The sequence below is a fragment of the Schistocerca serialis genome, chromosome 1, assembly GCF_023864345.2.
Source record: "Schistocerca serialis cubense isolate TAMUIC-IGC-003099 chromosome 1, iqSchSeri2.2, whole genome shotgun sequence".
Classification (NCBI taxonomy): domain Eukaryota; kingdom Metazoa; phylum Arthropoda; class Insecta; order Orthoptera; family Acrididae; genus Schistocerca; species Schistocerca serialis.
In genome coordinates, this window is record NC_064638.1 from 1,182,021,153 (window position 1) to 1,182,048,079 (window position 26,927).

Sequence of the window (26,927 nt, forward strand, 5' to 3'; positions counted from 1 at the left end):
AAGTACCTTCCTTAAAGCAATATTTAATCCTGTAGCTTTTCTCACCATGTAAGCGTGAACACTCTGTTTCCAATAATATGTTTCAGCTTGGAGGGAGATAAAACATATTTCTGTAAAATGTGTTTCTGAATTAATTTATATCAAGTTGTACTAAAATAGTTCCAACTCCTGGCAAGTCTTGCACAGCAGAGGCATGTGATGCTCAATAAAATTATACAGAATAAGCTAGCTTTCACTTAATTTGTTTTAAAATAGCTTTCACAAAGATTTAAAATTTATTTTATAACAACACAAACGAATTTGATCTATTTCTATTATATCCCTTCTCAACTGTAGCTCGACTTCCATGGACGATTTTGCTGCTTCATTTAATAAAAATGACTAACATTTCATAAAAGCGGTTACAAAAGTTGTTGTCAAAAGGCAGGCAGACAAAGTGAATGGATCGTATTACATTTCTGGTATTGTTCCTTCTCAAAAAATTGCAAATCAAGGGAAGTGTTATTCAGTTAGTTTATCTGATGACTTTCTTACAAGGTCAATCAATAAAAAGAATTTGCAGAAGAACTGAAATGCAAACATGACCTGGTATTGCTCATGTTTCCCATCTAGAGGCAAATCTTATAACACTTCAACAATAAATAAATACAGTCTAACATTAAGGGCTGCTATTTGTGCTGTAAAGGCAAACCAAACAATAACTTAAGTATTTTAATGACACACCTGATATGTAGAGATTTTCCTTCTGCCTCTCTAGGAAAAGGGATACCATGCCTAGGGCATACCTGAAAGTGTGGTATGGTTTACAATGAAATATAACAATTTTCAGAACTCCCTTAAATTTTAAACGTAGGAAGGCTAATCCCAGCAGTTTTCATTTCTTTTAGTTTATGATAATGGACATACATTAGTATTCATTTGATTTTTATTTCATATCTATTCTATAACAAGTGAGCATTTTTGTTGTGTGCTTCAGCACTATATTTAAATGATGATGTGGAGATGTAAACATAACAAATCTGCCTGTGAAAAATGAAAAAATGAAGGAGTGTGCAGCAACTCATCATTTAAAAAAATCATTTCAGTTTGATAAACTGTTTCATAATAAATATTTTTGTTAAACAGAGAACTGGACATGTGTGATTTTAAAACTGATGTATGTCAGTAATAAATGATACAGAATTGTATGGTTATGGCTTCATGTGTTTCTGGCTTTCATAATGAACCAAAAGTCAATAACTACAGTATACTGGAAAGGTCATATGTACTGAATGTAGCATCAGATATGACACTACAGAGATTATAAATAAAGATATCAATCGCCACATAAATCTTAAATGTTGACACTGAATCGTCAGTTTTCTGGCTTGGTTCATTGGAGGGGATAAAGTAATGGTAAAGAAGGATACAAGGGATGGGATTTGGAATACATGACCTTACAAAATATTTTAATACTACACATATAACTGCCTTTTTACCAACAGCACAATTTCTGTAGAGCTGTGAACTGTCCAAAATATTTTTGATAGTAAATCAAAGTATAACTCTGTACCTCTACAGCCAAATTTCAAATTTAAACTTTTTACATCAGTTTTTAATATTAAATTAAATCAGTGAGAAATGAAAAGAGCTGATTTCAGAAAATTCTACTAACTTTCATATTCTTTACAATTCTGTTCTCTGTGTTATCAATGTTTCACTTGTTTGTGATGCACACATTAATTAAAGAAAATTATTTGGAAAAATGTTGTTGTAACCTAAATGTGGGTAGAAACTCTGTCATGAAGTCTTGTTATGTGCCTGCATACAGGCAAAACAGTTTCTAGCCTACTCAGTAGTACTAAATGTACTCGCAATCTAGCAGTCCTTGGTCACGAAGATAATCAATACTCCATCTACCAAAAACTATATGGGAGTGCAGAATGTCTGAAAGTGTACAAAATTTTGCTGTTACTACCAAGTACTTTCAATGATATTCTTTGGGTCATGGGTCCTTTCAGTTCATGCTAAGTCCAATTTAATTCCAAAATAGGAAATAAATATTTTCATATTTACAACCTAACAATAAGCCAAAAGTAGTATCCTCAATATTTTATCGAATTTTAATTTCTTAATGTGTTCATTGGCTTGGAGTATTGATACCTATGCAGTATCATGGATCAACAAATGTAATATTTCTATGTGCCACCATAACAGTGTGCTCTGTGTGTGTGTGTCTCTCTCTCTGTGTGTGTGTGTGTGTGTGTGTGTGTGTGTGTGTGTGTGTGTATGTGTGTGTGTGTGTGTGTGTGTGTGTGTGTGTGGGTGTGTTTGTGTGTGTTTCAGTGTATAGTTAACCAATTACCCTTACTATGAATAAATGTGATAGAGTACCACCATTTGTAATACATACGATAATTTGGTTATTTTGTAATTATTCAAATTATTTGGATATATTTCTCTTTCTCTTTTGAAAATTTGTTTATACACTAAATTTCAATACAACAGCTTCAGTGAAGAAGCAGTGTTCTTATAACATAAATGACAATTACAACTATGTTTGTTCTATGTAATGCATGTATGACAACTGCACACACAAGTAACGCAAGCATACATACTTCACTTAATTGTTACATTCAGTTTGGTTATTACATTGTATTTTCATAACAAAGAGGTAACACTTCTATCCATTAATAACATACATTTTACATAATACCATAGTGTAAACAGTATATTAATCACAACAACATGTGATAAAAGGGATATATTAACATAATAGTTCAACTGCATGCCTACTACGGAAGACATGCCCAGCTGGGTCAAAGAGTGTATTGGTGTAGATGGATAATATGTGTGTGTTGATTATTGTGTGTGTGTGAAATTGTGTACAAAACAGTTCCAGCCAAATGATGAATGCTTTTGTACATAAAGCTTTGTTTCAGTATGCGTAATGTGAACACAGCAACATATAGTACATTTCTGTACATGTAGTTCATGCACTTAAGTTTCATTACAACTACATCTGTAATTTTCACATCATTTAACTGCAGAACGTGCTGACACAGATTGTATGTCCTGCTAGTAAGGTTTGTGGTGCACACTTCTCCCTCAAACTAAGATGAACTGTATCACTTATTAGTTACACATAAATCAAATAATCTGATTACAAAAAGTAATAGAATTCATGTATTACTCCACACAGGAATCAGGAGGAGAGACACAGTTGTCACTGTTACAAAGCTATGTGAATGCTGTCAACATCACCACACAAATGTCACAGACACAAAACTATCACATGTGTCATTTTTCACTTATTTTTGAACTAATGCACTATATCGGAAGCTCATAACAACCTGGCTGAGTACAGAAGGCTTAAGACAATTTTTTCAAACTGTGCGGTGTGATTTCCAGATAAAAGTACACATCAACAACAATACTGAGGCAGAAGCTAAGCATTAGCATTGCTGTGATAGAAGTACAAAGATTTTTCATACATGGGGTTTAAATAATTACCATATTATTATTGCTTTTCTGAATATCAGTCTGTAAGAATTAAGAACGCAGACATGCACACATCCACACTTTCTGAATGTAAAGTCCAGTTCTTTACAAGTGATCTGTATTGACATACACTCTTCTATTCAAAAACACTGAATGCTCTTAAAATTCATACATTATGATACAAAAATCTATCAAAAAGATAGATGGTGTATTAAGAAGCAGTCATCATTTGGCTTTATATTAAAAATGTTTTCTATATTATTATAACACATCTTCAATACCAACCTCAATAATATCTTTCAATCTCATCAAAGAAATATTCTCTTCACACAGACTTTTATTTTACATATTCAATTTTTATTTTATTAACAATTTCATGGTATCAAAATACAGGATTTATGTTAAAGAGTACTGCCACAGCACTGCAGCACTGTATTGCTTTGGAGATGTCTACTGATTAAAACACTGTTACTAATAAACTTCACTCTAGAAACAAGGAACATTAACTGTGTTCTTGTATAGACACAAAAATAAATTAGATGGAAACAGGTTGAATATTAACAGTCAGTACTCAGAAATAGCTCTTCCCAAAGACATTTAAAGGATTACTTGCACTCCAAGACTTTCTGCAACACAAAAATCAAATATGAGTGCTTTAGTAAACAAGTAAAAGAATAACAAAAGTTTCCTTCAACACTTGTCCCGTGATTATCTGTTATTCTTTACTTCCTGTTTCATGCATATTGTCCACTTTAAAATTGTTACAATGAGCTGAAATTAAGAGATGATATTTCACTTACACATAGCAGCTGAGTGTACCAGGAACAAAGTGCTACATTAAAATGATGATAAACAAGGACCACAAGACCACATAACAGTAAAAGATGAAATAAGTCTCCATCTTAACCAATGATGAACCATGATGAGACATATGTATAAACTAATGCAATTACTAATTATCTTAGGACACTTCATCATTTCATATATAATTCTCATATATATAATATATAGATATATCCCAATTTTTGCTACCGACACACATTTTTCTACATTACTTCATGATAACGCATTCACATTCTATATCACCTTTAACTACAGAGTAAAACAAAATACTTGCAGTAGGCCGTAATGCCTTCAATAACAACATTTCTCTTTGTACTGACGATTCTTTGGCCACTGTGGTTTAAGTAGAGCCAAAAATGCAGTAGCCAACTAAGTGTTCTAGAATGCTCTGGAATAAAATGTTATTTTGACAACTTAAAGGCATAAACATTTAACATATATAGAATGCAAAGTCATGTTTTCCTTGTTCTGGTGCAGTTGTAATCAAAATAACAGCTTTCATTGTTGCAACATCATTTCAGTGTAAATTTAATTCAAAAAAAGGAAATTCTGATGAGTCTAATGTCATTGCTGTATCACAGGGGACAGTACTACATTTTCCAGTTTCAAAATAAAACTGGCATACCAGAACTTTAATAGAAGTATATTTAGAATAACTCAAATTCAAGAAATTTCTAAAACAAATCTACATACAGGATTAAAATATAAATAGCTATGATTCTTGCAACAATGAGACTTACAGTTTATAAGCCTCCAGTGTATATTAGTGGTCTCTAATCATGAGGCTTTTTAGTTAGTGTTTTACTCTCCTTGCTGTTCTAGGAATTAATGTTCACAAATTAATTTCTGCTGTTTACTAGCAAATTTCTGATAATAGGAGCCAATTACTTCTTATCGTTAACAAAAATCTTGAGTTAGGTATCATAATTGCATATTCATTTGAAATGTCTTTTGTTATGGAAATGTGACACACAGGAAGGAAACAGTGTTTCCTTATAAATCAACAACACACACCTCAATCTGCCATATACAGAAATTAAAAATGTTTTGTATACATGATATCTGCTCTTTTAATGTGCAACATCCATCGAAAGTTCACACCTTCAATCACATCTTCTGCCCATCATTTTTCAAAATGACAGTTAAAATTTGTTTTAGTGTGCTTACTATTTATTAACAAAGTCATTTTCTGCTTGACTGATTCACCACAAAGAAATTAATGACACTACATGCTTTAAGTGTTACAACACCTTCTCAAACACATTATTATGTCTTGTTTTCTTCCTCTGATCAGGAAAAGACATGGACTTCCATGTAAAATGTGATTTACTTTACCTAATTCTAAACAATTAAATAGCTACACACTAATTCGATATATCTAAGGGTAATATGAAGCTACACATTTTTCTAAACTATTTCTAATCCTTTGTTGTTGTTCATTATGTACAAACAGCATAATTTCATGTCCCTGCATATTTTGGTGATTTATCACCATCACAAGGATATACACTTAATGACATATTAAAACATCAATAATTATTTGTATATACAAATGCATAAAAGTTAAAAGAATTAAAATATAGATGTGTATATATATGTATATAAATGTAAAATATATAATATTGTTTAGCATGTCCTTAAGAAGGATGTGTTAAAGATCTGCCCTCACTTTCTTTAACTTCATAAATTTTATATTTCTCTTTACTGATTTCAAGTTCTGCACGCTATTGATCTTACATAAAAAATTTTGTGATAGAACATAAACTGAAAACTGTACTGAAAAGATTGGCTTTAGACCTAGTGCAATTGCTTGAAAATATTTGCAATGTGTATGTCCTGTGGTCATTTGCACTCTTGGTCCATTACATTTAATGTGACAATGTAATTCATTTCATTAGCAGTACCCTGTAAGCTATCAAGGACTGATCAAAGTGCAAATCTATTAACAAAATTTCTTTGTTCTATGGAGGAATGATGTAAAGAAAATGGCACTTTGTACAGTGATTAAACCAAACAAAATATGTGAAGCTACATGTTGTAAGGAAATGGAAAATTTGAGTGCCATATTCCTACAATAGTTACCACTATCCTCCAAAATTCAGCCATGTGGCAAAGGAAATCATGCAAGAAAATACCAGAACGTGAAAGACATATGAAGATCTTTCAGTGTTGCAGACTGGAGTAATTTATGTTCTGCATAAACAATGTTTTCCAGCAAACACAAAGTAGTATCCACAGTGTCCTCCAAGAGCATATATGTATAATACAATATGATTAATGTATATCATAATAATAATAATAACTGTAATAATAGTTCTTATCAATATATTTGTCTGTATTTATGTCTAGAATATAGATTAACATTTGCAATAAGTATAAGTATTTTGATTTTGTGACATACTCAATCACTCCACAGTGTCACAAAAATTTTCTCAATTAAATTTATAAATCATTAATCATTTCTTATAACAGTAGCAAGTATTTTTCCGCCAGAACTCCCACAGAACTAACTTATAATGTATCAAGAATCTGTACTTCAGATACAGAAGAGAGCAATTTTGTTTTAAAATACAGATTTTTAATGCACTGGTCACACACTGATAATGAGAGATGAAATGACAAAACTAAATGTCAGTGTATGCTGATAGCTGATAATGAATTGGAAGCTCAAGAATGTGCATGTTCCATTTTTGTAAATCATCTAAATGTCCAAGAGTTCAGAGGCCAAAGATAACACAATAAGAGATCTTCTCTGGGAACCTGTAGGTTCTGAAACGTGAAACCAAAAATTACAATGAATGGTTTCAAATAATCACATTTTCATCAGAAAGTGAAACATTAAATTTTTAAGTGAATGAGCACGCAAAGGTTAGCTAATAGTATGTTTAAAGAATGTAAGAGCCTTCAGGCGGAAACAGAGTCTCTCTTTTTGATGCATATATATCGTGTGTGTGTGTATATATATATATGTATATATAATGTTGATGCCTCCAATGTGAAGGGCAGGTCAAATTTAATGTATATACTGAATTAGAGTCTGAACAGCATGTGCATTCACTGTTGGCCGTGCACTGCAGGAAACAGAAGAAGACGGCACTCGTTCACGTTGTGACAACCTGAGTTTCCACAGTGACCCAAAACCTGAAACACACAAGGAAGGAACAGTTTTGCAGATGTTACCAAATAAGTTCAACCATGAAATTTGTAATTTGTATTCCGTTAATGTAGATATTTCATTAAAAACTAGATTTTGTTGCCAATATTCAGAGTATATACCATATAATATAGCAATTGTAAAAATTCTAGATTATGACAGCGATACACACGACAACGTTTATTCACTTTTAAATAGATCAGTACAAAATTCCAAAATTCATACATAATTTGAAAAACTAATGAGAGTAAATCTACAGTATCTTGTTCAGAATACTCAGGTTTTCAGATCATTTTATCCTGAGAATATATTCCACTCTGTAACATTACATTTTTAATACCTAAATGTCGCTTGCTGAGAAAATCCAGGTTATTTCTATCACTGGTATCTGCTAGAAAGCTCTGTTGCAACTAAATTTTGACCAATGTTTTTCTAAAATGGACTGAATGCCTACATAGATGTATCCCATTGATTGAAAGCAGCTTTTTCACTGAATATAATAGCATCACTCATTCACAGAGCTGACAATGAATTTCTTAGTAACATCTTATTTTGTGTCCTGTGAACAGGTGTTTGCAGTAATGAACACAATCTTAGAAAACCTTTAATTAGTCGCAACAGATGTCGATGAATGGACAAGAAAATACAGTGGTTCAGAGACCTAATAAAAACAGGATTTAAATATAAAGACGATACGTTCTTTTGGTGGGCAGCGATATATTTCTCATGTAAATTTGTAATGCATACCTTGCTGTGTAGCCTATATAAACCCCAACGGAGGCTCTGATCTGACATACATAAGAAGAAACATTTCTGGAATACGAAGAAGGATGAGGAGAAGAAAAAGAAGATGATTTATAAAATGTCGCCTCTCAACTAGAGAAACCCAATCGTGGAATGGAATTTTCTCGACTAGTAGTATCGTTTAATGCAGATATACTTTGGAGCATAATTTAACACACTGCCACTACATATTCCTGTGTATTGTGTAAACTTCAATAGACCTGAGCTATTGAATGTTTGTGCTCTGCAAACAACCTTAGTGATTGAAATGACGACAGAATTCGAGGTTCCAGTGGTGAGGATTCAGTCAATGGATCCACGAGTTACGTCACTGGCGAATGGCAGATATTTGTTATTGTGAACTAGATAAAACAGGAACACTCAGCAGACTGTATGGCTCCTTAGTCATGACGACAGCCAAATGATCCATGTTAATAAATCAGTCCACCAACTGGAATCGCTGAAGACCAAGCTATTATCAGCGTAAGAGGGAGTGGACCCGAATGTGTGAAGGATGATGGAGGAACGGCCGTGCCCTCTCATAGGAACCATCCTTGCATATGCCTGGAGTGATTTAGGGAAATCAGAGGAAATTTAAAGCTAGGCGGCCAGATCCGGATTTGAACTGTCGTCCTCCCGAATGCGAGTCCAGTGTGCTACAGTGTGCTAAACACTGCGCCACCTCACTCGGTGTGAGTACTGAGGAGGGCTTCGAGCTGTCTCGGGGTGTCGGGGGTGGGTGGAGGTGGGGGAGAGACGGACTTTGTACCGTAACAGGCAATAACAGACCGGTTTAGCAGCTCCAGAAAAACGTTCTAACATTCGGCTGGAGCTTTCCTTACTCTCATTTGTGGCGAAATCTTGTGGATAGGCTGCCTGTTGCTTACTTTACGAGGTTTTGTGAAGATGGCGGGCTGAGATAAAGACAGTGACTGTAGTGGATTACGAACTAATAAGCTACCCACGCACGACTCGCGGTTCGACGTCAGAGATTTCATTCTGCCAGTGCCTCTCTCCTACTTTCCAAACTTCAGGGAACCTCTCTTTAATACCTATCCGGAGTAGCTCAAAATGAAAAGATTTCGCGGAGAAATGGTTAATTTCAGTCAAGAAGTTTTTGAGAAATTAATGTATCACTCTACAGAGGAGAGTGCGCTGGTCTGAAACTTACTGGAGGTCCAGCATACAGTTGTAACCTGCGGAAATTTTCGAACCAGAGCACACCTCGCCACAGACTGAAAGAGCCATTCTTGATGCAACCCTACCCTGGGACAACTTCTCTTAATATCCTCTCTTCCGTATCTGCTAGTCCAGCAACGTTCGTGGGATAGATTATGTGAAGTTTGAAGAGTAGGAGACACTGGCAGAACTGAGGCTGTGAGGATATCCAATAGCAGATGCAGACAAACAGCTAGATTCCGTCTTCCTAGACTACGGAACAGCCTTCAACGCTGTACCACGTCGTTGAAGATTAACAGTATCTCCGAAAATATTTGACTGACTGGAGGATTGTTTGACTAATAGAACCCAGCATGCTATATGTTTCGATCGATGCTATACGTTTTGATCGAGTCAGTCTTCCATACGCTCTGGAGGGATAACTGAGCTAAGTCTCAAAATATCCCTTCAAAACCTTTTTAGCGTCACGATTAGTTTTTAGCCAATGCTAAATAGTCAAATATTTCCAAATGTTTGAGTAGTTGTATTAACAGTAAGTTCTACTGGGCGTATTTTAATACTCGTACGGCCATCTTGGCTATCAAGGTACTGAATTTACAAGGTGCTGGCGTATCTCCCCTACAGATCGGAATACATACCGCAATAAATTCCGATATGTATGTAGCACACTTTTCCGTTAGGGATACTTCCACACAAATCAAATAACAGTATTAGATAAATGAAAAATTTCAGTTTTGTTTTTATTTTATTTCAAATGACTTAGTGTGAATTTTTATGCTGTTCACATACACTTATGAAGATCAGTGCACGAAATTATTCACTATGCCCGAATATACAGGGTAATCCATTCATAGTGACTGGGCCAAATATATCACGAAATAAGCATCAAACGAAAAAACTACAAAAAACGAAACTCATTTAGCTTGAAGGGGGAAACCAGATGGCGCTATGGTTGGCCCGCTAGATGGCGCTGCCTTAGGTCAAACGGATATCAACTGCGTTTTTTTAAAATAGGAACCCCCATTTTTTATTACATATTGGTGTAGTACGTAAAGAAATATGAATGTTTTAGTTAGACCACCTTTTTCGCTTTGTGATAGATGGCGCTGTAATAGTCACCAGCGTATAAGTACGTGGTATCACGTAACATTCCGCCAGTGCGGACGGTATTTGCTTCGTGATACATTACTCGTTTCCAATTGCGGAAAAGGTCGATATCGTGTTGATGTATGGCTATTGTGATCAAAATGCCCAACGGGTGTGTGCTATGTATGCTGCTCGGTATCCTGAAGGACATCATCCAATTGTCCGGACCGTTCGCCGGATAGTTACGTTTTAAGGAAACAGGAAGTGTTCAGCCACATGTGAAACGTCGACCAAGACCTGCAACAAATGATGATGCCCAAGTAGGTGTTTTAGCTGCTGTCGCGGCTAATCCGCACATCAGTAGCAGACAAGCTGAGCGAGAATCGGGAATCTCAAAAACATCGATTGCACACGTACCATATTTCTATGCACCACGAATTGCATGGCTGGCCGAGCGGTTCTAGACGCTACAGTCTGGACCCGCGCGACCGCTACGGTCGCAGGTTCGAATCCTGCCTCGGGCATGGATGTGTGTGATGTCCTTAGGTTAGTTAGGTTTAAGTAGTTCTAAGTTCTAGGGGACTGATGACCAAAGAAGTTAAGTCCCATCGTGCTCAGAGCCAGCCAATTCCATGGCGACGACTTTGAACTTCATGTATAGTTCTGCCACTGGGCACAAGAGAAATTACGGGACGATGACAGAATTTTGCACGCGTTCTATTTAGCGACTAAGTGTCATTCACCAACAGCGGTAACGTAAACCGGATAATACGCACTCATTGGGCAACGGAAAATCCACGATTGTTGCACAAGTGGAACATCAGCGACCTTGGCGGGTTAATATACGGTGCGGCATTATGGGAGGAAGGATAATTGGCCCCCATTTGATCGATGGCAATCTAAATGGTGCAATGTATGCTGATTTCCTACGTAGTGTTCTACCGATGTTACTACAAGATGTTTCACTGCATGACAGAATGGTGATGCACTTCCACAGATGTCCGCCACATAGCACGCGTGCGGTTGAAGCGGTACTGAATAGCATATTTCATGACAGGTGGATTGGTCGTCGAAGCACCATACCATGGCCCGCACGTTCACCGGATCTGACGTCCCCGGATTTCTTCCTGTGGGGAAGGTTGAAGGATATTTGATATCGTGATCCACCGACAACGCCTGACAACATGCGTCAGCGCATTGTCAATGCATGTGCGAACATTACGGAAGGGGAACTACTCGCTGTTTAGAGGAATGTCGTTACACGTATTGCCAAATGCAGTGAGGTTGACGGACATCATTTTGAGCATTTATTGCATTAATGTGGTATTTACAGGTAATCACGCTGTAACAGCATGCGTTCCCAGAAATGATAAGTTCACAAAGGTACATGTATCACATTGGAACAACCGAAATAAAATGTTCAAACGTACCTACGTTCTGTATTTTAATTTAAAAAACCTACCTGTTACCAACTGTTCGTCTAAAATTGTGGGCCATATGTTTGTGACTATTACAGCGCCATCTATCCACAAAGCGAAAAAAGTGGTCCAACTAAAACATTCATATTTCTTTACGTACTACACGAATATGTAATAAAAAATGGGGGTTCCTATTTTAAAAAAACGCGGTTGATATCCGTTCGACCTATGGCAGCGGACCAACCATAGCGCCACCTGGTTTCCCCCTTCAAGCTAGACAAGTTTTGTTCTTTGTAGTTTTTTCGTTTGACGCTTATATCGTGAGAAATTTGGCCCGGTCACGATCAATGGAACACCCTGTATGTATTAGCTAATTATGTTTTGACTTGAGAACAGGGTAGTTTTGCGGTTTCATAGGCTGTGGCATGTCACCCATACGTAACGGACAGACGCCGCAGTATAAAGATGTTTTCATGGTCAAAAGAAATGTTCAAATGTGTGTGAATTCCTAAGGGACCAAACTGCTGAGCTCATCCGTCCCTAGACTGACACACTACTTAAACTAACTTATGCTAAGAAGAACACACACACACCCATGCCCGAGGGAGGACTCGAACCACCGGCGGGAGGGGCTGCGCAATCCGTGACATACCGCCTCAAACCGCGCAGCCACTTTGCGTGGCTTTTCATGATTATGTTTAAACGTTAAACTGAAAAAGGAAAAAGAGAAAGCAAAAAAAAAATAATTCTACGTTGTATTCAATTGGTATGTTTGCTTCGTTCAAAAAAAAGAGAGAGAGAGTGAAGGTAACTACTAACAGTGCAAGGGCACGGCCGACTTCCTTCCCCATCCTTCCCTAATCCGATGAGACCGATGACCACGCTGTCTGGTCTCCTTCCCCAAACCAACCAACCAACTAACAGTGCACCACTGGACTTCACAAATGCGATTTTGACCATGTGCACCATCTCTCCCCCATCTATTCTAATTACACTGTTCTGCGAAACTTAAGGATGAGCTAGATAAAGTGACATAACGTACTAAGTACTCGATGGAAATGAATGAAAAGCGGGTGCATTCTGCCAGAGGTCTCCGAGACAAGTACATACAGTTGGATAGAAACGAGCAGTTACAGTGCACTGTTGCTGTATTCTTCATTACAGCATGGCGCGGAGATAACATTCAGATGAGTTCTGAGGGCGAAGAATCATCGTTATATCGAAAGGAGTACGCACCATGTCAAGTGTGATCCAGGCATTTGCTATTGCACACAACACTGATTTACGTGGATGGGGAGCGATTCCAGCCACAGGCACTGCAGCACGAAATAGAGGAGGTGATCGACCTCGGTGAACTACAGCAGCAGATAACCGCTGTATTGTACATCAGGCAATGAGGGACCCGCGTGAAACAGAGGGTACAATTGAAATCAGATTTGACAGTAGTGAAAGGCACGCAACCTCACGCTCCACAGTGCCACGGTGTTTGCATGGGGATGGTCTCTCTGCCCGACGACCAGTACCACACATCGGTGGCACCGTTTACGATGGTGCCAGGCGCATAGGGACTTTACAGACGTGGATTGGAGTTCAATACTATTCTCTGATGAGATCAGATAGTCTGAGTACTGATTCTGGGCACACCTTCACATGGCGAGAACACGTAATGCAAACAAGAACATTGTGTAACGTTTTGGTGGTCCATGCATAATGCCGCATGGGCGTGCTGACCTCCAAAATCTTTGAACACCGCACACTCGCCAGTCTTTGTTACTGTGATACTGTACTCCTTACCCCAAATGCGTCTTACCAGGGGTGCATTGGGCCCTGATCTTTTTTTTTTATGAATGACAACGTGCGACCATATCCAACAGCACACAGAGCGAGGTGGCGCAGTGTGTAGGACACTGGACTCGCTTTCAGAAGGACGACGGTTCAATCCCGCGCCCGGCCATCCTGATTTAGGCTTTCCGTGATTTCCCTAAATCGCTCCAGGCAAATGCCAGAATGGTTCCTTCGAAAGGGCATGGCCAACTTCCTTCCGCGTCCTTTCCTAATCCTATGAGACCGAACACCTTGCTGTTTGGCCTCTTCCCCGAAACAACCCAACCCAACCACCAACAGCATACGTGAGCAGCTCTACGAGCGAGAGGATATTCAGCGAATTGAATAGCCTGAGCGTTACCCTGACTCAAATCCCATTGGGCACATTTGGGATGCTTTGAGGAGACGTAATGTTGCACTTCCACATTCATCAACGACCATCCTGCACTTGTCAACTGCACTGGTAGAGAAATGGAACGCCCTACTACAAGAACTCCTTACCAATCTTGTGGCCAGCATGGAAGCACTTGCAGAGCATGCACTGCTATCTCTGGTGATCACAGACCATACGAAGAACCATGTCCCGCCATTTGTAATTTTCAGGGAGGCAATCATAAGTCGCGGCGTTTCTGTTCATCTCATTATGTATTTCTTCCAGTTACATTTTTCACTGTACTGCACCAGTTCGTTCTACACATGGTCCAAGTTTCATCCAGCTACTCATATGTTTCTTGGCAGTGACACATCATCCGAAAGTTACTTTCACCCATAAGTCTGGAACAACAGTGTATGTCAACGATTTGTCAGACAAGAGCGTCAGCACTATAGGATTTCGTCAGGCAGTGTATGTGATTGTCTCGAGGTGCAGGTGACTAGTAGAATCCAGTCAGCTATAATGGAAAGACAAATGTTCCACAGAAATGAAAGTGACATCGGAAGTGCCTCAGGAAAGGTGATAGAACCTCTAATGTTCCTTAAATACACTACGAATTCATCTGATAAGCTCAGCCACATTATAAGACTCTGCAATGACGAGTCTGGTGCCTACAGGGAATTATTGTCGCTTGGTACGATCGTAAGGAATTCCCGAAAGACTTGGACAAAGTTTTCATTTGGTGTACTGAATAGCAGAGCTCCTTAGGTCCTGGAAAAACGTAATGCATCTGTACAGGAAATCACTAGTGCGGCCAACTCTAGAGTTCCATTTCTTGGAGTCCTTATCAAGCAGCCGCTGTAAAAGACATGGAACAAATTCAGAGAACGCGCTGGTGGGGCTGTAATAGGTCGGAATGATTCATACGAAAGTGTAACAGAAATCTAGAATGAGATTTTCACTCTGCAGCGGAGTGTGCGCTGATATGAAACTTCCTGGCAGATTAAAACTGTGTGCCCGACCGAGACTCGAACTCGGGACCTTTGCCTTTCGCGGGCAAGTGCTCTACCAACTGAGCTACCGAAGCACGACTCACGCCCGGTACTCACAGCTTTACTTCTGCCAGTACCTCGTCTCCTACCTTCCAAACTTTACAGAAGCTCTCCTGCGAACCTTGCAGAACTAGCACTCCTGAAAGAAAGGATATTGCGGAGACATGGCTTAGCCACAGCCTTGGGGGATGTTTCCAGAATGATATTTTCACTCTGCAGCGGAGTGTGCGCTGATATGAAACTTCCTGGCAGATTAAAACTGTGTGCCCGACCGAGACTCGAATGAGGTTGATGGTGACCTCACACCCTTCTCTCCAAAGTAGACCGCAAAGGCTCAATAATATCGAGATCCGGTGACTGCGGTCGCCAGGGGAGATGTGATAATGCATGCTCGCTCTCAGAGACCAGTCCTGGATGATATGAGCTGTTTGAACAAAGGGCTCTGTCGTCTTGGAACACAGCATCTTCAATGAGAAACAAGCGCTGCATCGTGATATGGAGCTGATCAGCCAAAAAGTAGTTTGCAAAGAAGCCATGGAGTCCCTGGAACACCACAATATGGCTGCCCAAATCATCACCGAATCCCTACCATGTTTCACTCTTCGGATGAAAACTCAGGCAGATGTTGGAAACTGTGAAACAAGACTCATCTGACCACATGCCATTCTTTCATTGCTACATAGTCAAGGTTTTATGCCTTCGAAACCATGTTTTCCTGCTACGGATATTTTCATCACTGATGAGTGGTTTCAAAATTTCGGGTCGTCCTGCAATTCCCCGCTTATGGAGCATCCTACGTGTCCTTTGGTGCTGACAGGGTTCTCGAGTGCGACATTCAGTTCTTCAGTGACCATTTGAAGCTTTCGTTCTCTTATTTTTCGTCACAATTGATCATATAAAATTAATTGTTGGTAAGGCGGGTACCAGGTTGAGATTCATTGGGAGAGTGCTTAGAAAATGTAGTCCATCAACAAAGGAGGTGGCTTACAAAACACTCGTTCGACCTATACTTGAGTATTGCTCATCAATGTGGGATCCGTACCAGATCGGTCTGACGGAGGAGATAGAGAAGATCCAAAGAAGAGCGGCGCGTTTCGTCACAGGGTTATTTGGTAACCGTGATAGCGTTACGGAGACGTTTAATAAACTCAAGTGGCAGACTCTGCAAGAGAGGCGCTCTGCATCGCGGTGTAGCTTGCTGTCCAGGTTTCGAGAGGGTGCGTTTCTGGATGAGGTATCGAATATATTGCTTCCCCCTACTTATACCTCCCGAGGAGATCACGAATGTAAAATTAGAGAGATTAGAGCCCGCACGGAAGCTTTCAGACAGTCGTTCTTCCCGCGAACCATACGCGACTGGAACAGGAAAGGGAGGTAATGACAGTGGCACGTAAAGTGCCCTCCGCCACACACCATTGGGTGGCTTGCGGAATATAAATGTAGATGTAGATGTAGATGTTAGTAACCAACCGTTCCGCTTTCCCCGTACGCGGTATAAATATTCGATACGATGCCTTTTGAAGCACCAAACACTTCAGCTGTCTTGGTTACAGAAGCACCCACCAAAAGAGAACCAACAACTTGAGCATCTTCGAATACACAGAGCTCCGAGGTAAAGCACTACACAGAACATTATTATGACCACGACTGACCGAGCGAGATCGTACAGTGCTTAGCACACTGGACTCGTATTCGGGAGGACGACGGTTCAAACCTGCGTCCAGTCATTCTTATTTAGCTTTTCCGTTATTTCCCTAAATCGCTTCAGGCAAATACCGGGATGGTTCCTTAGGGCACGGCCGAATTTCTTCCCCATCGTTCTCTAATCCGATGAGACCGATGACTTAGCTCAAAAAATGGCTCTGAGCACTATGAGACTTAACATCTATGGTCATCAGTCCCCTAGAACTTAGAACTACTTAAACCTAACTAACCTAAGGACATCACACAACACCCAGTCATCACGAGGCATTGAGATGACTTAGCTGTTTGGTACTCTACCCCAAATCAACCAACCAATCAACCACGACTGACACTTTCAACGTACTGAAGACGTTGCACAGGTGTCTTTAGTTGTCAAATGCAACAGTGTCTAGCATCTGCATTCATGTTCAGGCATGCATTTCTCACGGTGTTTCCATATTTTTATCCATCTCCTGTATTTGCATTCACTACGAACAACACTGGACGCTGCATAGCAACAGCAGTAAAAGCTGTAACTCCAGACTTGCTCGCAAAAGTACGGGTCGAGTTTGCATATCGTCATTTCCTCTGGCTCACTAAAGTCAACAACAGGCCCCTTCTCAGATGGCACCAGTAGATCGCAAACGACAAAAGTCGACAAGGTGTAAGGTATGTAACGAAACAATACCTAGAAATTCTCCACTCGTCAAAATTCTTTCTGAACACCTGTCCACCAGTCTTAAAAGTAGAACGGGTAGAAAGGCTGTACGGATAGCTGAGTGAAAACTGTTTGCAGGCCAAGTTCTGTAGAATCAGATTGACCCAACCAGTAGCAAGAAAAATCTTGAACAGCCTCAACCATGTTATAACCAGCCATGCAATGAGGTTTTGTACGTAGTGCAGAATGTGACTGTGGTGCAATGGAGAAAACTGTATGACACATTATTAGCGAGTGTCCAATTGAAAGATTTCGAGTGGGCTAGAATGATTCAATAAAGGCTTCTCCAAAAGTAATTATATGGCTAAGTTCCCTAGACGTAACATTTCTTGAGGAACTGGTATATCAATACCTCAGTAAATGTTCACTCCGAATTATTTTATACTCGGTTTGTAATATTTTCGAAAGTTTCCTTTACGTGTAATTTTCCTGGTTTACATGTGTCAAGTATTTGCTGTTGTTTTCCCACAAGCTATATAAATAAATAATTATTGCCCAGCAAAGCAAACCGAGGACCTGGCCATAGCGGTAGCACCATTTCGTTTAGTGGGGAGAGAATGGAGGGAGGAAAGAAGTGTCAGAATACACTTCGGCAGTGTAACAAGTGAGCTGCCACGCGCGCTACACGTCTGTACGCCTATGAGCTACGTAGCGCAACAAATAATAAACATTGACTACCACTTGTGTTGGAGGGTACTACGTGTAAACTATCACTTCGACAGCACTTATTCACAGTGTAATGTGTAAGAATCGCTTCTTTGTCTGAGCAAACCACTGGCAGCACTAATTCTGTTGCTCCATTGTTCCACAAGACTGTAACGGAGTGTGATTGTTTTTAACCTCATTGATCACCCAAAACTTTAGGATCACTGCTAATAGCAGGACTGAATGTTTCCCGTTTCCGTTTCGGGCAGATAACGCCATAAGGAAAGAATGTGAGTGGAACAGAGACGAATAGAGATTTATTGTAGCGACGATATGGGTCTCAAATGGGGAAATCAACTGACATAAGCTGCTTTGAAAAATTTATGGTCCGATCGTCTGAGAAAGGGCGTAACTGATCGATTGGTTGCTTGCTAATGTCGCGAGCATCTATGGAAAGTGGCTGAACGACGTTGAAGCCACAAATATGCTACAAAGTGTAGGGCGTCCACACCTCATCGCAGAGCTTGGAAATCGTAGGCTTGCCAGCAATGTAAAGTAGGACAGTCGGCGATCTGTGGCCGATCTGAGAACATAATGGAATGCTGGGGCAGGAACAAGTATTTTGGAGGACAGAATTCAGAGAACAATGTTGAGCATGTGGCTCCGTAGCAGATGACTCCCAGGAGTTTCTGTGTTGACCCCACGACACCGACAATTACGATTCCACAGGGCATGGAATCATGGAGCTTGTACCGTGTATAAGTAGAAACGGGTTGCCTGGTCTGATCAATAACGTTTCTTGTAGCATCAACAACATGGCCTTGACGGGATATGGCGTCATCCTAGCGAACTGCTGTTACAACCATGTACTGCACGGACACAAGCTGGCGGGGGTAGTATTATGCAGTGGACGATATTCACGTAGGAGTGTTGGAACTAATTCAAGAGCCTTGACTGTTGTGGACTACGGGAACATTATTGCGGACAATTTACATTCCTTCATGCTTCATGTCTGTTCTAACGGCGATGGCATTTTCTAGCAGGATAACAATGTCAAAAGGCCAGAAGGGAGGTACAGTAGTTTGACGAGCGTGAATCTGCCACGGAATTCACCTGTTCCGAGACAGTGGAACACATCTGAGACGCTATCGGGATACACTTCCACACCCAGAAACCACTGCCTAGTAATTTACGGGAATTGAGTGACATGTCCACAGACATCTGGTGTCATATACCTCTGGAAACCTGCCAAACACTTGCCGAATCCACACCACGCAAAATTGCTGCTAAACGGGATCTCCCAGGGGGAATGATCAACATTCAGGGATATGACAGAAACGATTATTCGAAGCAAAAAGTCTAGTACATATGGGCTCTAAATTGCACGCTTTAAGAGCTATGTGCAGGTCCTCGTCTTCGATACTGTGAAAGAAACCTCTTCAACTGCAAGCTCTTTGCTTTCCATATTTTGACATGTGGCGGTATAGATCAAAAGAAGAAGAAAATGTCCAGTAAACATGGGTTCTAAAGAGCATATCTTAAGCGCTATGAGCTTTTGTTCCTCCACTACTGGGAAACATATCTCTTTTACTGAACAAGTGCTCATAGCTCTTAAAGGTATGCATTTTAGAGTCCGTGATTGCTATATAGTTTTTTCTTGTTTTGTTTCATACCACCCTCCCAAAAAATTGTACTCTGTCATCAGATACGCCACAGATCGCTGCCTGACCTGCGTTATAGGGCTGCTCAGCCTCCGACCTACAAGTCCTGTGATGAGACGTGGGTGTCCAACACTTTGTGCCTACTTACGGTTTCAGCATCCTTCAGCCGCTTTCCACAGACGCTCACGGTGGTAACATACGGAAAGCTTGGCCATTCAGAGATTCTGAGTCATGAGGTGTTCCTCAAGGTTCCATCTTGGCTCCATTGCTTTTTCTTGTGTACATAAGTGACCTCTCGTCTGTTACATTGCCAGATGCTAAGTTTGTTTTGTTTGCAGATGATACAAACATTGCAAGAAGTAGCAAGACAAGTACAGATTTACACATATCTACTAATCAAATTTTCACTGACATTAATAAATGGTTTAAAGCTAATTCACTGTCATTAAACTTTGAAAAGATCCACTACATGCAGTTCAGAATCTATGAGAGATTTTCTTCCAGCATGTGTATAACATATGAAGAAATGCAGATCGATGAGCTTAACAGTGTTAAATTTCTGGAGTTAAAACGTGATAATACATTCAGTTGGAAAGGGAATACCACAGAATTGCTTAAGCGCCTAAACAAGTCTTAATTTTCAGTGACAGTGATGTCAGATATAGCAGATATACTTGCATACTTTGCTTACTTTCATTCTATTATGTCATATGGGATCATATTCTGCGGTAACTCATCAAACTGAGCAAAACTTTTTAGGGTGCAAAAAGGTGTGACAAGAACAATTTGTGGTGTAAATTCAAGAATATCATGTAGAAACCTGTTCTTGGAACTTTGAATTATAACCTTTGCTTCTCAGTATATTTATTCCTGAATGAAATTTTTTGTAAGTAACATATCTCTATTTCCAACCAATAGCTCAGTACATAATATCTATACTAGGAATAAGAACAATCTACATAAAGACCTAAAATGACTTACCTTAGTCCAAAGAGGGGCCTAATATTCAGGAACACACATTTTCAATAAATTTCCAGCAATAATTAAAAACTTGGTTTCAGATAAACCACGGTTTAAACAGAGTTTGAAAGACTGTTTGATAGGCAACTCGTTCTACTCTATAGATGAATATCTTAACAGAGACTGTTAGGTCAGCTTAAGTAAAAATGTCTGTTAGATTTAAGTTTTTACAGCACTTGGTCACAACAGTCAAGATTAGATATCTTGTGTATGATAAATTTATTAATAGTGTATGACAATGTTTCAATCTGACAGCGTGTTGATTCTGTAAATATTAGCGGTTCCTGTTTACTGTATTTTATTCACCTATTTGGACAATCTCCTGACAAATGATAGCGGTTGCAAGTATTATATTCAAATGTTTTATGTTTTTTTATGTTATACTTTCTGGCATGTTTCACAACCACGAGAATCATCTCATTTTTTGAGTCTATGGAACGAAAACTGAATCTAATCTAATCTAACAATCTGCTCTTTGTCATAGTCACTTGAGTCGGTCAATTTCCCCACTTGCAGCACATATCGTCACTAGAATGTTTCATAATTCGTCTCTGCTTGGCTTATGCACTCTCACTTGCTGCACAACTACCAGTCTCATATAATCTCATGGTGGGCAGAGGTCATAATACACCGCTGGCCATTAAGATTGCTATACCACGATATGACGTGCTACAGACGTAAAATTTAACCGACAGGAAGAAGATGCTCTGATATGCAAATGATTAGCTTTTCAGAGCATTCACACAAGATTGGCGCCGGTGGCGACACATACAACGTGCTGACATTGGGAACGCTTCCAACCGGTTTCTCATACACAAACAGCAGTTGACCGGCGTTGCCTGGTGAAACGTTGTTGTGATGCCTCGTGTAAGGAGGTGAAATACGTACCATTACGTTTCCGTCTTTGACAAACGTCAGATTGTAGCCTATCGCGATAGCGGTTTATCGTATCGCTACATTGCTGCTCGCGTTGGTCGAGATCCAATCACTGTTAACAGAATATGGAATCGGTGGTTCAGGAGGGTAATACGGAACGTCGTGCTGGATCCCAACGGCCTCGTATCACTAGTAGTGGAGATAACAGGCATCTTATCCGCATGGCTGTAACGGATCGTGCAACCATGTCTCGATCCCTGAGTCAACAGATGGGGACGTGTGCAAGACAACAAACATCTGCACGAACAGTTCGACGACATTTGCAGCAGCATGGATTATCGGCTCGGAAAACATGGCTGCGATTACCCTTGACGCTGCATCACAGACAGGAGCGCCTGCGATGGTGTACTCAACGACGAACCTGGGTGCACGAATGGCGAAACGTCATTTTCTCGGATGAATCTAGGTTCTCTTTACAGCATCATGATGGTCGCATCCGTTTGTGGCGACATCGCTGTGAACGCACATTGCAAGCGTGTATTCGTCATCGCCATAGTGGCGTATCACCCGGCGTGATGGTATGGGGTGCCATTGCTTACACGTCGCGGTCACCTCTTGTTCGCATTGACGGCACTTTGAACAGTGGACGTTACATTTCAGATGTGTTACGACTCGTCGCTCTACCCTTCATTCGATCCCTGCGAAACCCTACATTTCAGCAGGATAATGCACGACCGCATGTTGCAGGTCGTGTACGGGCCTTTCTGGATACAGAAAATGTTCGACTGCGCCGGCCGAAGTGGCCGTGCGGTTAAAGGCGCTGCAGTCTGGAACCGCAAGACCGCTACGGTCGCAGGTTCGAATCCTGCTTCGGGCATGGATGTTTGTGATGTCCTTAGGTTAGTTAGGTTTAACTAGTTCTAAGTTCTAGGGGAGTAATGACCTCAGCAGTTGAGTCCCATAGTGCTCAGAGCCATTTGAACCATTTGTTCGACTGCTGTCCTGGCCAGCACATTCTCCAGATCTCTCACCAATTGAAAACGTCTGGTCAATGGTGACCGAGCAACTGTCTCGTCACAATACGCCAGTCACTACTCTCGATGAACTGTGGTATCGTGTTGAAGCTGCATGGGCAGCTGTACATGTACAAGCCATCCAAGCTCTGTTTGACTCAATGCCCAGGCGTGTCAAGGTCGTTATTACGGCCAGAGGTGGTTGTTCCGGGTACTGATTTCTCAGGATATATGCACCCAAATTGCATGAAAATACAATCACATGTCAGTTCTAGTATATTTGTCCAATGACTACCCGTTTATCATCTGCATTTCTTCTTGGTGTAGCAATTTTAATGGCCAGTAGTGTACTTTGGCTGATGAATGTGTATGCCATTGCTTATTAACATAATCCTAGAAATGTGCCATCACTACAATGGGTAAGTACCCTAACCTTACTTAATCTACCATGCCATACGCACGCTAAGGGGCACACTGCCGACAGACTTGGCTGAACGACGCAACTGGCTGGTGAGTCACGTGATAACGCTGACTCACACTACTGCGCATCGGCCCACCGGCCGCCTTCTTGCTTGGGGGCCACTGTGGGACGCGTCGAGACTTACCTGTAGTGGAGTGGCAGCGGCAGCAGCAGCAGCAGGGAGCATCTACTGCTGGCCTCAGTGGTAGCCGTTGGTGAACGCCGCTGGGATGAGCGGCCCCTGCGAAACGAAGCCATGTGTCAGCTGCGCAACTTCGCCAGCTGTTCAGAGTGTAAGTATATTGGCGACAAAGCTCTCCGTGCAGAAATGTTAGGTGCAAACAGACCGTGGTGATACCGTATCTGTGTAGAAGCTGTCAGTATTGCGAGTGTTCTCGATTGTAACCTGACCTTTCGGATGAGCGGCATCACAGGTGCGGGTGAGTGAAAGCTATGAACATAAACACGTACATATCATACACTTCCGTCAAAGAGGGCATGCACCAAAACTTACGTGGTTTATATTTATGATTGCGGTATGTAGCATATTTCAAGATAATTAACTTCCAGGTTAGAACTACTATGTCAAGAAATTGCTAGGGATGACAACGGAAAATTCTCAGTACTCCGATCTTGTCAATAACTAATTATGGAAATGAATATTATGACAATGAAACACTTTGTGGTTCTGTTGTTGTCCTTCTTGCTACTGTTTCATTGTTGTTCCTTGGTATGGTTAATATCCACATACATGGGTAAATTAAACGGCACAGAAAGTGAACTGACAATGAGTCATATAATCATTTCAGTACAGAAGTATAAGAGTTGTATGAGCAGAATGCTTATAATCAAAGTTGTTCTGAAGGATGGTGTCGAACTTCTTGTTAGAACCAACTGAAGTATACATCATTAATAATAGAAATAAGCAATAATAATAGAAAGAAGGATCCTTTATTGTATGATTATATGATAGCAGAACAAACACTGGTAGCAGTTACTTCTGTAAAATATTTGGGAGTATGCGTACGGAACGTTTTGAAGTGGAATGAACATATAAAATTAATTGTTGGTAAGACAGGTGCCAGGTTGAGATTCATTGGGAGAGTCCTTGGAAAATGTAGTCCATCAACAAAGGAGGTGGCTTACAAAACACTCGTTAGACCTATACTTGAGTACTGCTCATCAGTGTGGGATCCGTACCAGGTCGGGTTGACGGAGGAGATAGAGAAGATCCAAAGAAGAGCGGCGCGTTTCGTCACAGGGATATTTGGTAAGCGTGATAGCGTTACGGAGATGTTTAGCAAACTCAAGTGGCAGACTCTGCAAGAGAGGCGCTCTGCATCGCGGTGTAGCTTGCTGTCCAGTTTTCGAGAGGGTGCGTTTCTGGATGAGGTATCGAATATATTGCTTCCCCCTACTTATACCTCCCGAGGAGATCACGAATGTAAAATTAGAGACATTCGAGCGCGCACGGAGGCTTTCCGGCAGTCGTTCTTCCCGCGAACCATACGCGACTGGAACAGGAAACCGAGGTAATGACGGTGGCACGTAAAGTGCCCTCCACCACACACCGTTGGGTGGCTTGCGGAGTATAAATGTAGATGTAGATAGCGTTACGTAAAATGTGGCTTTTGTACTTTTGTAGTGCACTAATGTGATCATTATAAATAAGTATTGTAAACTAATTTTCTGTTTGGCGACATGTGGCTACAGAAGCTCAAGAATTATGATATGTACCTGAGCATATTGCGCAGGGTGGCTGTAAATAAACTTTCTCTACACGGACCAGTGTAGGCGGACAACTATTTACCGTTCGGTTACCCAGCTTTATAGGAGTGAAGTTCAGACTGTGCGCTGCAGGACTTGCGTTGTCAGTAATGTTAGTGTCATGAGTTGCCTTTAGGCTACTGGTACGGCGACGTAGGTTTGAAACACATGAATCAATGCGCATTACAGTTGCAGACAGTCATCGCGAGTCTGGACAAGGTGAGCAGGGCTTTACTCGTAAAGCGGTTTTATCAAAACAACAGCACGAGTGTTGCCGCTCTTCTCGTGTATCGACGCATTAAAAAGAAAAAGGACAACGGAAAGGTCCTCTTTTCCGCACCAAGGCTGAAAAACATGATTTAGAAGTTCGAATTAACTGGCGCTTTGGAAATTGCTTCTAGGAGAGATCGATGTATAATTGCGCCAGAAATTGTTGAAGAAATTACTGTTGCCATGATTCAGAATGCTGGGCGCAATGTGCTGTCTTCAAGTAGTGCACGAGCTCTGTCACGACAGCTGAACATTACCGTAGCCACTATTCAAAAAGTGCTGCGAACAAATATCAAATGGTTTCTGTACAAATTTTCAGGATGTCTGGAAAGCAGATGGTCATCATATTGAACAACGTTTTCAACCTGGAACGTAAACATGGTTCGCAATTATGAAATGTTACTGTCTCATGTGGCAATTAAAATGTATTTCTTTCAATGGTTTGTTCGTTATTTATCTTTCGCAGGTCCTTGCAAACGTTTGCACAACGTTTCATTCTCCAACGGTGACGCGTTTTTCTTGGGGCCCCTTCTCAAATAGCGAAATGTTAATCATGAGAACCTTTACATTTGTATCTTTGTGGTTAGTTTCTCATCACATTTTAAATGGAAAATGTTTAAGATTTCTTTATTTACTCCACATCCATGAGAACCATATTAGATAGGATCAGCACATCGACTTTTTCTTCTGTATAACGTGATATGTACTTGGTTTCTTGATTTATGACTTGTTGATCACCTCACTGTGGATCTACGGAACAAATTGTATACCTGAGCTAATCGAATGTTAATGGAAAGATATTGCAAAATATTTCAAGCTCTATTGCCAAAGTATGTCACAGAAATACAGGGTGTTTCAAAATTATCCTTAAAACTTTGAGCACATGTGTTTCAGAAATCTGGATACATAGAAAGGTGTGTTTTAATACATATTGTTCACACACACCTAAAGTTTTGGTTCTTTATGTTGCTTTTTCTTTCATGTTAATTATTGACGAAAATGGCCACCCTTCCCCTTCCCAGCAGATGGCACAGCTAGAATGGTTGATAGAGGCCAAATCTGACACACAAGTCCAACGTAACTTCCGGATACGTTACAGACGCACGCCAGTCATCACGTCCCACAATCAGGCACAGGATCTAGTAATCCTGAAGCGTAATGAAGAGGACGAGTTCTTTGCGTCAAAGCACGAGTAACGCAGATATGGAACGGATGCGACAGGCATTTATTTGTAGGCAAACCAAATCAATGCGTCAAGCGTCTCGACAGTTGCATCTACCAACAACCATGGTGCAGAGGGAGTTACACAACAGACTGAAGATGAGGCCTATAGGGTGGAGCTGATGCATGCGCTTCAACCTGACGACGGGCCAAAGTATAAAGAATTTTCATGAGAGATTTTGAGTCTCATCGATGACGACCCAGACTATCTGAGAAAGGTAATGTCCACAAACTAAACTTGATTTCATGTTCCTTGAAGATAAATGGACACATGGTAGTGTGGTGGGACCGTTTTCCTTTGAGAAGGCGTTAATAACCTCGACTGATTGTCTGGACATTTAGGAACAGTATGCATATGCACAGGTCGAAGAACTGCAAGTTGATATCATGCTGCAACTGTA

General features: G+C 40.5%; 1 protein-coding gene across 1 annotated transcript in view; it reads right to left on the reverse strand.

Moving 5' to 3' along the window:
* Positions 1-3,799: 3,799 nt before the first annotated feature.
* The window catches only part of LOC126456492 (RNA-binding protein Musashi homolog Rbp6), a 1,339,111-nt gene continuing 1,315,983 nt past the window's right edge, over positions 3,800-26,927 (reverse strand). The window contains exons 13-14 of the mRNA XM_050092245.1: positions 23,414-23,509; positions 3,800-7,464 (exon numbers count right to left, since the gene is read on the reverse strand). Of these exons, the coding sequence (XP_049948202.1) occupies positions 23,468-23,509 (42 nt within the window). The 3' untranslated portion in view covers positions 3,800-7,464; positions 23,414-23,467. The remainder of the gene's footprint in view (positions 7,465-23,413; positions 23,510-26,927) is intronic.